Source organism: Neopsephotus bourkii, unplaced genomic scaffold (assembly GCF_033783945.1).
Source record: "Neopsephotus bourkii isolate Nb327-2 ecotype Australia unplaced genomic scaffold, CSIRO-AGI_Nbou_v1 NB_1139, whole genome shotgun sequence".
NCBI classification, from domain to species: domain Eukaryota; kingdom Metazoa; phylum Chordata; class Aves; order Psittaciformes; family Psittacidae; genus Neopsephotus; species Neopsephotus bourkii.
In genome coordinates, this window is record NW_026901625.1 from 166,640 (window position 1) to 179,682 (window position 13,043).

Consider the following 13,043-nt stretch of genomic DNA (forward strand, 5'->3'; position numbering starts at 1 on the left):
ATTTCAGTAAAAAATCCTGATGTTCCAGCTCATTACTGTAAATCATTAAATGATGAAAGCGAGAGTCAAATACTAAACTAGGAGCCTTTGGAAAACTATTTGCTAATTGCAAATAACAACATTGATGTTATATGTGAGTTAAAGGTTATACTGAAATACAGATTATATCCTATCATCAGGGGATTAAGTTAGTAAACTGTTGGAACAATATTAAAGAAAGTTGAGCTTTAACAACACAGCTGAGGTACTAAAATGTTCCTTTACCTATTTTTGTTTTAGAGAAATAAAATGTTTCAGAGGCATAAAATAGACTGGTAGACAAATAGATGGCAAGAAAAAGTAGTCCAAGAGCCACATGTACTTACAATTTGTTAAGGATCTCATGGAAAACCTGCAAACTTTTGTTCACCCTCTTCTGGATTGTTTATTAATCTTCAAAAGGTGCAGTGGTTCTGGCACTGTTTGGATGTTCTTCATGACATGGATGAACCTAAACCCTGGGTGAGAGAAGGCACAAAGCCTCCTGACTAAGCACTTCTGCATGTTGGTCTGCATTCCTGGCTTTAACAAAAAGAAAGGTTTATTTTAATGGGATGTGTACCTGTTGAACGTGGTGGGTTCAGTTGTTGGATCACGTGTTCTGAGAATTTCTCTGTAGGTACAGCAAAGAGAAGATAAATCCTGGACCTCATTTCCAAAAAGCAGAACATCTTGACATTATGTATTAAGCATTCCACAATAATTATCGTGGAATCCTTTGGTCAGCATTTTATCAGCAGTGAAGTCTTGCTGCTGAGAGATTTAAAAAGTTGGATATATCCATTTATCAGCGATAATGTTTTTCCTTTTTTCTAGCCTGGATTTCATCTTAAGGACATTTGTTTTAATAGTAAAAAGAATATTAGACTCATAAACGTGAGTGCTGTGAAGCAGTGGGTGACTCTTCAAGATTTATCAAATCAGGATAATTGAGATGAACAATAAGACTGAGTTTCTGGGTAATAGTTTTTGTCACAGATGGACTCTGGGTTTATGCAGCAGTAATACACCTGGAAGTACAGGCTGGGAAGTACAAGAGGAGGATTCGCTTGGCCTGATGTGCTGTGGATTTTGTGGAGGACAATACCGGTGACACTGTGACAGTAGCTGATGGTTGTGTTAACACCAGCACTCGATTCTAAAAGCCAGCAGTAAAAAGTGTTGGAGGAGTGGTGTGAGAGAGGCCTTTGCAAACAAACTGGAGCTGATGATATATTTGGCTGTTAGACACCAAGTTTTTCAAGGAAGGACTTGTAGTAAGCATGAGAAAAGCCAGTGTCTGCAGAACGATGGTGTGAGACCTGTCAGAGATTTAGCCACAGGTTCTCAAACTGTGCTGACCACACTTAGGATTAATATGATTTTACCTGAAACCCAAGAATTACCCTAGAAATTTTACCTTTATTCTTTTATCTATTTTCAGCATTTAGATGCCCCTTGGTCTGTTGCAGCTGTTGCCATTTTCAGCCCATCAATTCCTCTGGGCATTATCATCCACCATTTATTCCACCTCCAGTTCCTGGGTAAGTTATGGGCATCCCCTGGTGCACACTCACATCCTCTGTACTGATGCCTGAACCTGTTCCAGGTCTGGCTAGGTTTCCTTTTTACTTTCCTACTGTGAGTAAGAACCTGTTTATTCCATCACAGAAATACTATAAATACTAATTATAAAATTAAAATATAAAAATCATAAATTATTTTTCAAAGATGGCCTAGAAATGTTGTTTTGGAGAGCCTCAACTTGTTTCTATCTAGCGTATACTGTTCCTGCTAGAACAAATCCATGTTCTGTTTGACAAAGTACAGCCATGTGGTTAAGAGTTATTAAAAGCATTAAAGCATTAACCTCTTGTACCCTCATTTTTCACTTTGTACACATACATAAGTGTTTAATCGAATTGAAGTTAAACACTAAAAAGTTTGAGAGGCCAAATTTATACATTCTCTTTAGTTTATACAGAATGGATGTGATAAGCCAAAGGAATTATAAAACACCACTACTCAGAGAAAGCTCATCCGTTGATTTGTTTAAGCTCTCTTGCTCCATACTAGAACTTCTGGTGACAAACATCCCCAGCATTTAAATCAAGGAGTTTTGTCCTAGTGGGATCAGTCAGTGTCCTGGCGCCACACTAACTTATTCTACTGTCCCATGGAAGTTGAACAAATGATTCTGTGTCAAAAGATCTGCTGGAGAGGGGGTGAGCTGCATCCCAGAGTGAGAACACAAGACTTAGTGCTTTTGTGGCTGTAGTATAGTAGACTTACTGATTCTCATTCTACAATTTTATTTCAAAGAGCCTGAATCCCAGAAAGGAACTACACCGATCCTGAACTGAAAAGTCTGATAGAACAGTGCTGGCCCTTGTCTCTTTTGCTTGTCTCTACTTGGCATGAAAGGCCAGGATGTCATCTCTAAAGCCAGGGAAAAGCTATTATTAAATCATGAGTATAAAGGCAAGGAACAGGCCAGGCCAGAGATTCAGACATACAACCCACATGCAGCTTCTGCTGAGGGATAATGATCCCTCACCAGGGCTTTTGAGCAATCTGGCCTAGTTCCAACCCCCATAGCAGGGTTGCCAAATGTTCGTGAACTGCCTGTTACAAAAAAGGAATTCTCATAACATGTTGTCTTAACTCTGTAGTATTCTCTAACAAGAAGAAAAATAAGGAAGACCTAGAAGGTAACACATGGTGTAAAGCATGGTCTGGACCTTTAGTTCATGCAGTTTACTATAAAGCAGCATTACACTTCCCAAATTTGCAAAATCTATATCCTACTTCACTTACTAATCTGATTCTGATGAAACACTCCAAATGCAGATGCTTACTCTGTCCTCTTCTGGACTGCAGGAATGTTTTGACATTGTTGCTTATATAAAATTCTCTTATTCAGCACTTCTGCACTGGGCTTGGTGGTGTCTGGGATCCCACAGAAACCTTCATCTGAAAAGCATCCTAGATTTTTCTTGTGAGTCTTGTGAGTCTTTGACTTAAGTCAAAGGGAGTGCCATGGGAACCTTACTGTTGAAAACATGATTGATAAAGTTGGTGATATAAAATAAAGGAACTTTGTGGCTCAAAGTTATGCCAAACATCAAGGACATCACAGATCACGGACAGTAGCTTTAGTTAGCAAATAAATACCAAAGGAGCAAGTCAGCATTGCACAGCTTGTTATTTTAGCTGGAGTGGAGGATGTTTGCAGTGAAGAGGGGCACATGGGAGCATAAGATAAGCAGGCAGCCCAGCAGCCCTCAGCCTGGGTTTATCGTGCGCTGTCTAAGGCAGAAGTGGAGAAGATAACAGCACCCCGGGTCAGGGACACAGAATCACAGAATCAATCAGGTTGGAAAAGCCCTTTAAGCTCATCCAGTCCAACCATTCCCCAGCACTGCCAAGGCCACCACTAACCCAGGGCACTGAGGCTTCATCTCCACTGCGTGTGAACACTTGCAGGGACGAGGACTCCAGCGCTGCCCTGTGCAGCCTGTTCCAATGCCTGAGCACCCTCTGGGGAAGAAGTTGTTCCTAATATCCAGCCTAAACCTGCCCTGGTGCAGCTTGAGGCCGTTTCCTCTTGTCCCATCCTTTGTTCCTTGGGAGCAGAGCCCAGCCCCTCCTGGCACCATTCTCCTGTCAGGCAGCTGTAGGGAGTGATCAGGTTCCTCCTGAGCCTTTTCTTCTCCAGACTGAACCCCCGTAGGTCCCTCAGCCGTTCCCTATCACACTTGTGCTCCAGGCCCTGCACCAGCTCCGGTGTCCTTCTCTGGCCCCGCTCCAGCATCTCAAGGTCTGTCTTGTAGTGAGGGGCCCAGAGCTGAACACAGGATTCAAGGTGCAGCCTCACCAGTGCCCAGTGCAGGGAGACAGTCACTGCATGTCCCTGCTGCCGCACTGGTGCTGGTACAGGCCAGGATGCTGGGGGCTTCTTGGCTGCCTGGGCACGCTGCTCTCCCACCGCACTGGTGCGCACCGGAGGCGCTGTGCCCGGGCTCCCTCGGCAGCACCGCCGCTGGGAGCGCGCATCGCGCCGCGTCCCAGCGCTCTGGGGCGGAGAGAACGCAGGGCTGAGCTTCCGCCGCCACGGTCGCGGGCGTCGACTGGGGGCCGATGGCTCTGCAGCTCCAGCCTTTCTCCTAAGAGCCAGCCCGCAGCAGTAAAGAGGGCGGCGTCCCCGAGCTCCCCGTCAAAGGGCCGGCCCGACCCTGGACCCTGGACCCGAACCCGGATCCGGACCCACACGCGGACCCGCCGCGTAACCGGGGGCGGAAGCGGCTGGGTCGCACGCTGCCGGTCATGGGGCGGGCGCGGGGCTGAGGAGCCGGGCGCCATGAGCTGCACTATCGAGAAGATCCTAACGGACGCGCGGACGCTGCTGGAGCGGCTGAAGGAGCACGACACCGCTGCCGAGTCGCTCATCGACCAGTCCGCCGTCCTGCACCAGCGAGTGGCCGCCATGAGAGAGGCGGGCGCTGCGTGGGCCGAGAAGGTGAGCCCGGTGGGGCTGGTGGTGGGGGGGTGGCCGCGGGGCTGCACGGGCTGACCGCCGTGTCTTCAGCAGGGCCAGGGCCCCGCGGCGGAGCGAACCGACTTGTCCCGGCTGCGGCCTCACGCCCCCCTGTCCCAGGAGAACACGCAGATACGCGACCTGCAGCGGGAGAACAAGGGTGAGCGCGGTGGCACCGGGGGCTGAGAGGTGCCGGGACCCGAGAGGAGGGATCGGGAAGGGGTGTTCGGAGCCCCCAGGGCCGTGCTGGGTGGTGCGCTGGGGACTGGTGGGGTGGGAGGTGTGGCGAGGCCTGCCGAGGGGACCGGGAAGCGCGTCTGTTCTGCCTTCTGCCAGGGCCGCTGGGTGCCCTGGGAGGTCGCAGGAGGTGATCTTCCCCCTCTGCTCTCGTGAGACCCCACTGAGTGCAGTTCTGGTGTTCTCAACATAAGGACATGGAGCAAGTCCAGAGGAGGCCACGAGGGTGATCAGGGGCTGGAGCACCTCTTGTATGGAGACAGGCTGAGAAAGCTGGGGCTGTTCAGCCTGGAGAAGAGAAGCTGCGTGGAGACCTCAGAGCAGCTTCCAGTGTCTGAAGGGGGCTACAAGGATGCTGGAGAGGGACTCTTCATTAGGGACTGTAGTGACAGGACAAGGGGTGATGGGTTCATACTGAAACAGGGGAGATTCAGGTTAGATATAAGGAAGTTCTTCCTTGTGAGGGTAGTGAGGCACTGGCACAGGGTGCCCAAAGAAGTAGTAAATGCCCCATCCCTGCCAACATTCAAGGCCAAGTTGGACAGGGCCTCAGGCCACAGGGTCTTGTGGAAGGTGTCCCTGCCTGTGGCAGGGGGTTGGAAGGGGATGCTCTGAGGGCCCTTTCCAACCCAAACTGTTCTGTGATTCTGCGTTTCTATGCCTTGGAAGTGGCAGCTGCTGTTGGGGTGGCCCCTTGGCTGGCTGATGGCTCCAGGCAGCCAGTGGCCACAGGCCTGAGCCCTGGGGCTGCACTGGGAAGGGGAGTGATGGGATAGCACCAAGCAGGAGAGCAGCTGATACCGGGAAACTGGGCAACCGTCGACATGACTATGGAAAATGGCTTGTAATTTGTGGCAATGAGATGCAGTGCTTTGCAGAGCTGTGGATCTCGCTGGAGGAGCACCAGGATGCGTTGGAACTTATCATGAGCAAATACAGAAAGCAGATGTTACAGCTGTTGCACGGGAGAAAAAGTGAAGATGCTGAACCAGCCTTGAATGTTCATCAGGCTAATTCTTTGGTAAGGTGTGATGGGGTCAGAAGAGGGCTCAAGACACCTGTTTCCTGTCTCTTGCTTTTGTACAACATTTGTTTCCATCCATGGAACATCTCTGCTACAAAAGACATTTTCTGAAACTCTTGTCTCTCTTAGCTGGTATTTTTTTTCTACATTCCTTTTCCAGGGATAGAGATTCCAACTGTTAATGGTTGTAACAGAGGACACAGAAAAGCACAACCCTTTCATAGCTGGAGTGAAGACTTATTCTTTATGCACTAGGTCCTGAATTCCCTGGGTTAAGCTTAATCCATGTGATTCTATGCAATAAAATCAGAGTTGTTACTGTTCCTGTTCAGGAATTTTAACAGAGGGAGAAGATCCTTCTAAATCTCTGTGAGCTGCAGCGTGTTTAATTGTTAAGAGACCATCACTCCCAAATGTTTTTAAATCTGCGTACTCAGTGGCCTAAAAGTTCCCCTTCATCAGTGACTTCAGACCTCTGAGCAGTGGCTGCTGAAAAATGCTGCCTATTTTATGTTTAGGCATCTAGTAATAACATTAAATCCCCACTGAAGCTTATAAATTCACTTAAGCATTTGTTAAGATGCATTTTTATGTGATTAGAGAGCAGCAAGCTGGTTAAAGCTAGTCACATATCATATCTTGTGGGGTTTTAATTGGTATTGGAGCTAGCCTAACTCTTTGCATGTGTATTTGCCACTGATATGTGGCAACTTGTTCTCTAGTTTGTGTTGCTTAGGTCTTCTGAAGTAGCTCAGCAATGTCTTGCTTCCAGTGCTTGCTTAGGGGCATGAATTGCTCTGTTTATCAAGACCTAACATTGGTACAAAGCTTCTAACATTATTTTCTGTCACTGCTTTTGTTTCACTGGGGAAAAATCTGTACTTCAGATTAAATCCATGAGTTTTTTCCCACCCAGCACTTGGAGAACAGTAGCAACCTTTTAATGTCTTTTTAAGAGCTAAATTCTTGCTGTAACCATCTTTCTGTTTAGGGAAAAATAAAGTGATTATTTCTTCCCAGATTAAGTAATACAAGTTTTTCTTGTTTCTCCAGATGTCTTTTAGATGCTCTAATCTGTTTACATATTTCCTGAATCATGGAATTTAAAATTGAATTATTTTCTCTGGTGATATATTTATCTTCCAGAGGCAGTAGAATAACTGCTGATGCTTAGAGGAAAAAACCTCTCTCCTATCACTTTATGCGGTATTCCCCAAAGGGCTTTATGATAACCTTGTATTTTTGTTGCGTTAAAATGCTTAAAAAATTCCAAGTTCTTAGACAGGGCTTGGAGCAAGCTGCTCTAGTGGAAGGTGTCCCTGCCCGTGGCAGAGGATTGGAACTGGATGAGCTTTAAGGTCCCTTCAACCGAAGCCACTCTGTGATTCTATGATTCTTGCCACTTAACAGCATTTTTGTGTTTGCACATTTGAGTTCCTCTCTAAATACTGTATTTGGAAAGAGAGCACTCTCCAAACAGGAGCTGTTGCTACATAATCAGTACCTCTTACTGTTTTTCAGTGCTCTTTACATGTGTGTTTCTGAGCTTCAACAAAATGCATCTCCCAGAGGATTAGACCTGTGTCTAGATGTGTTCTGTACAGACAACCTCAGGAAGCTCTAGTCTGACATGGTTTACTTTCCTTACTTGACATCCTGCTGAGATGAAGCTGTTTACTTCACAGTTACTTAGTCATGAAACTCATTTGCAGTCAGGCTTTTCTAATAAAGCAATAGGAAATTTGCTGCATACTAAACTCTATTCACATGAACCTGAATCTGTTGCCCCCAGTCCCTGTCACACTTGAAATTATTTCCATCTTGGTAAGTAAAGGTGCCTTATCTTGCTGTCTGATGTAATTTTCTTCACTGTTTTCATTAATGACTCATGATGAAAAGGTACATGTTCATCTTTAAATATTACACCAGTTAGAAAGGGTTCCAGGTGCTTGGGAGGAAAGGATTAAAATTCAAAACAGGGAAATAATAAAATATCAAGAAAATGAAAGTAATGGATTTAGAAGGGATAAATTGCTGCTGCTTTTGCCTGAACATATTGAATATATTGCTTTTACGTCTTTCAGGAAATTGAAAGTCAAATAGACAGAATATGTGAGATGGGAAAGGTGATGAGAAAAGCTGTTCAAGTCGATGATGATCAGTTCTTTAAAGTTCAGGAGAAACTAGCTCAGTTGGAGGTAAGAACAAATACAACTAATAAGGATCAAGCTTTGGGAGTGCCTAAACTTGCTCTGGACTTGCATGTGTCAAGGATTCAGTCAAAACATTGGGGGTGGGGGTCAGGAAATGCAGAACACAATCTGTTAATTTTCAAGTTCTTAATGACTGTATTATGTATGTTATGTCGACACGCATGTATACATGCACACATGTAGCCAGAAGCAAAATACTAGCTCTAAATGATGTGGTTCCTCTCTTGCTAGCACTACCTTTATGCTTATGTTACAAAATCAATTTTATTTAGCTGTGGAGGAGCAGGCTATTGAAAGATGATTGTCCTTTAATTGTGAATTAGCTCATTTCTATTTCAGCAAAAATATTAATTTTGCAGCTTGAAAACAAAGAGCTGCGTGAACTATTGTCAATCAGCAAAGAATCTTTTGAGGTGGGGAGAGAAGATCTGCCTGACTGTGAAGCTTAGGTCACAAAATAACCTTATCTCCAAACCTTGACTTCAGAAACTTACGAAACTTCCCTGCAAGGATGGGGTTTGGTTTGTTCTTTCAGGTGTTTCTTTGTATGTTTGTTCTGTCTTTCAAAGTGTGTGGGGGTTTTTTTCTCTGCATTTTGATGAAATTACATACTGTTGATGTCAAAGGCTTTGCATTGCTGCTCCATCTTAGTAATTGCAGCATGCAGATGCTTAACTATGAAGTATTTGATGTGTACTCTTGAGTGATAGTTTATTTCCTTTCCTGTTTGTATTTTTAATGAGCTTTAGTTAGTAATTCCAGCTGTTCAGATGGCACTTAGATCCACCTTGCCAGTAGATAGAGAAGGTAATATAGGTTGTGATTATTTTGTTTGATAGAACGAATAAGAGATTGTTCAAACCTGATGCAAATGGTAGCACACGTTTTGCCCTGCCTGCACAAAGCAGGCATGCAAGCTTTTGTTTGGCTCTGAAGAGCTGACACTCAGTATTTGCCTGGGTTTACATTGTTACTTGGACAGCTGCTTAGAAGCAGGTCAACAGAACAGCAGATAGCCAAGAGAGCACTTTAGTAACTCCTCTAAGGAGCATTCTTTACCTTGTTTTAGGGGTGAAAAGCAGAGGGGATGACTCCTTCTGACACCTGTGCATTTCTGAAGGACATTTATCCAATTAATTTTGGTTGTACGTAGCCCTGTTCCAGCTTTACCAGTGCTCCAAGTCACGTGTACTGGCTGGCTGTGAGATCAAGGTGTGTGCTCTAACCCTGCAGAAGCACAGAGCTTTCAGATCAAAGCTTTTCAGCCTCCCACTGCTTTGGACTTTAGGAAGACTGTATAGTTCTGCCTCAAAACTGAACCAAAACTAACCATATAGACAGGTTTTTAGTGTTACCTCACAGGTAAGTCTAGTGCCAGCTGTTACATAGTTATGGCAGAATCCTGTATTGAGTGAAGTTACAGTTGTGTTATTGTAGGAATTTATCAGTATTGTGATGTTTTTAGTGACATTTTTATATAAAGACTCATCTTTCTTACCTGTGGCCAAAGAAGAGTCCTCCAAGAACAGTAAACATCTCGTTTCCAATATTAGTTTAATTTTTTGTGCTACTTTTCCCCAGTGAGAATTTTGATAGACGCAGAAGGTGATTTATGTTCCTGTGCTTATTAAGAGACATTTTCTTGCAAAACTTCGGAATATCCAGCAAGATTGTCTGGTAGATATAAGGGATTTCTGTACAGGAGTAATCTTGTATATAATACTTTTCTATTAGAAATTGTTGAAGAGGGAATAAAAGACCCTAGTGGACAGTCTTTTCTCAAGTGTGGTGTGCTTTGTGAATCTGTCTGCTCTGCATGTACCCAAGCTGTTCGCCCCCTATTTTTTACCTCATCTGAATGAAATATTACAATGACCAACAGTGCTGCATTGTATCTGTTTTAACATCATCTGAAATGCCTGTGTCGAGGCGCTGGCACAAGGTGCCCAGAGAAGCTGTGGCTGCCCCATCCCTGGCAGTGCTCAAGGCCAGGTTGGACACAGGGGCTTGGAGCAAGCTGCTTCAGTGGAAGGGGTCCCTGCCCGTGGCAGGGGTTGGAGCTGGAGGAGCTTGAAGGTCCCTTCAATCCAACCAACTCCGGGATTTCGTGAACCAGCTCCAGCTGGAGTCTGTGCTCCCCCAGGCGGGCAGGCCAGCGCTGCCGCCCGATTGCCGGTCTCGCATGCGCAGCGTGCGGCCGGCGGGGTGTTGAGGGTGCAGGCGTGGCTCCGCCCCGCCGCTCTCGCGAGAGGCCGGGATTTATTGCTACGTGCGGTGCCGTGCTGCTCATGGCGGCGCTGGAGCGGGGGCGCTGAGCTGTTGGGGTGAGTACCGCTCGTGCGGCGCCGTGGCCGCTCCCGGCCGCCCGCGGGCAAGCGAGGGGACACTGCGGGCAACCGGGAGGCGCCGAGAGGCGTAGAGGGCACCTCCGGGTCCGCCTCCCGTTTGTCCCTTGTTGCAGCGGGTTTAGCGGGGCGGAGGTGCCCGCAACCTCCCGTCGGCCTTGCGGAGCGCGGCGGGGACGGATGGGTGGTGGGCACCTGCGTTGTAGGCCGCCTATCCCGGGGATGGGTGTTGTGCTAGTGGTCGCGGGCCGCTGGGCCGTGACGGTGTGCGCACTACGCTTCCCGGCGCCCCCCGGGCAGACGCCCTGCCGCCGGGTCTCCTGGGGGCTGGAGTTCCATCCGGCCGCGCAGGCGGGGCCGATGCGCCTCTGGAACTCGTCTTCCCGGCGGGCAGCGCGGCCCGGCGAGCTGCGGGGCGTCGTGGGGGCTGCAGGCCGCCGGGCGCCGGGGTGCCCCGGGGGTGGTGCTGAGGGGACTACGGGTCCCGGCAGGCCCCGGGCGGGGCTCCGTCGCTCTGGCTCCTGGGGACGGGGTGGTGCGTCCGCTGAGGGGGGGTGCGGCAGGGACCGCGGCTCCCGGCGTGCTGCGCGCCAGCCCCGCCCGGCGCAGGGCCGAGGCCCCGATCCCTTTGTGTGTGGGGGAGCGGCCGCCATCGCCCCGCTTTGTGTGCGGGGCGGGCGGCGCGGCGGCCACTCCCTCCACCGGGCCTTGCCCTTCCCTTGGGCCGGGAAGCGGTGGTGCCTGGTTCGGCCCCTTTCCGGCCTTTGCGCTGTCATAGCGTAGGCCGCGGCCGGTGTGCTGGCCCCATCCCGCGCACCGCGGCCCCCGCTCGGAGCGCCGCTGGCCGGGGCTGCTTTTGGCACCGCCCCTCTGCCGGGCCCCGCTCTGCTCCGCGGCCTCCATCTTGCTGCAGCGCAGCCGGGAGGGCCGCGCCGGGCCCTGGAGGCTGCCGAGCCGCCATCGGCCTGAGGCCGGCACTCTGTTGTCTGGGTTAGTAACGAGCGCGGGGCTCTTCCCACATCCCTTTCAGAGAAAACGGATTTGGGGGGTTATGGTTATCTTTTAAACGATTCTGTATGTATATGTGCTTTTGCAGATCTAAGAATTCCGGGTTGGAAGGAACCTCAAAGATCATCTGGTCCAACCTCTCTAGGCAAACCATGACCTAGACTGGATGTCCCAACACTGTTCAGCTGAATAATAACAATGTCCAGTGATGGGGAATGCACCACTTCCCTGGGGAGGTTATTCCAATGGCTGGTTGTTCTCACTGAGAGAAATTCACTTGTGTCCAATTGGAATCTCACCAGGAACTTGTGCCCATCACTCCTCATCTTTTCCAAAGAACTCCTTGTCAAAAGGGAGTCTCTGTGGTCTTTGTAGACACCCTTTAGATACTGGAACAAATGTCTTTGGAAGTTCCTTAACTTTTTTCCCCCCATAGATGTTTGAGGGTTTTTTTTGATGTAAAATTGACTTCACTGACCCAGTATATAGATGTTGGTGGCTGATTTTGTAGCAGTCATGTATCAGTTGGGGCGCTCAGGCTAGTGTTTTGTGCTGCTTTCTGATAGTCATACAAAAATATGTGGAACAGTTTTATTTCCAAGTATCTAAGAGCTCTGTTGTGTGTGCATACTAAAAACACAAAGTCTTTAGACAACTTGGTTATAGTCATGTAAGAGATGGTTGTTTCCAGAAGCACACATAACATCCAGTAAAATGCATGTTCTTGAAGTTACCATTTCTTCCAAAGAAAAAGTGAGATAAGGCAGTGGTGGTAATCCAGCAGGTTCTGCTGTGAGCCTGGTGAGTGGTGGTAATCCAGCAGGTTCTGCTGTGAGCCTGGTGAGTGGTGGTAATCCAGCAGGTTCTGCTGTGAGCCTGTTTGAAGCTATGGCCAGCTTTATGTGACTTACTGTCAGTTAGCAAAATGTGCACCTGAAGGGCTTCAAGAACAGGATGTGTGTGGCTCTGCCCTGTCTGCATTAATCCTTTCAGCTGTAAATACACAAATGTGAACCTGGTGTAACTTGGGGGCTGGGCAGCTGCTTCGAGTGTTTACCATTTGGAGGAGTATTTATAGCAGCTGAATTAAAAAGTAAAGAATTTGAGGCAGACGCACACAGTGGGATTTTTTTACTTGAGTTGTGCTTGCTTGACAGCCCTCTGAACTGTGGTAAACCAGCCTTGTTACCAGATCAAACTGGCTTTTGAGGGAAAAGCTGATGCCTGACTCCATTACCTGATACAATCAGCTTTGGTCATCTTTGGGCAGAAGAGGGGTTTTGATTATTCTATGGAAATGTAATATATTCTATGTCCAGGAAAATGAGAAATGTAACATGATAGTTACAGCTCGAGTGGAGCTCTAATAATATCAGTATAATTAGATGAGAGAGAAGTACATGGATACTTTGTGCAGTTCCTGTGATACAGTGTAGGTCTGCTTCATTCCTCCTCAACTTGAGCAGGGAAGGGGATGCTCATTTGAGATCTGAAATGCTGTCCAAGAAATACTAGTATTTTGAAGGAGATTCTGATAACATTTGTGTGAATCTAATAGGGAGATTTGTGCAAAGTTTAGTGGTCCTGTTGTTTTTTGCAATACGTTCATGCCTTCTGATTTGTATGTTTTTATAATTGAATGTTTCACTGAAAATCTCTCA

At 47.6% G+C, this 13,043-nt stretch overlaps 1 protein-coding gene across 2 annotated transcripts; it reads left to right on the forward strand.

Moving 5' to 3' along the window:
* The first annotated feature begins 4,100 nt into the window (after positions 1-4,100).
* On the forward strand, positions 4,101-9,812 carry SIKE1 (suppressor of IKBKE 1). Of its 2 annotated transcripts, none has more exons than XM_061362767.1 (5): positions 4,101-4,537; positions 4,607-4,715; positions 5,671-5,813; positions 7,901-8,014; positions 8,389-9,812. In XM_061362767.1, the coding sequence occupies exons 1-5, from the start codon at positions 4,379-4,381 to the stop codon at positions 8,476-8,478; spliced, it is 615 nt and encodes a 204-aa protein (XP_061218751.1). In that variant the 5' UTR covers positions 4,101-4,378; the 3' UTR covers positions 8,479-9,812. The 2 variants fall into 2 exon arrangements, with proteins under 2 accessions (XP_061218751.1, XP_061218752.1); XM_061362768.1 differs by having other exon boundaries at positions 4,610-4,715.
* Positions 9,813-13,043: the final 3,231 nt, after the last annotated feature.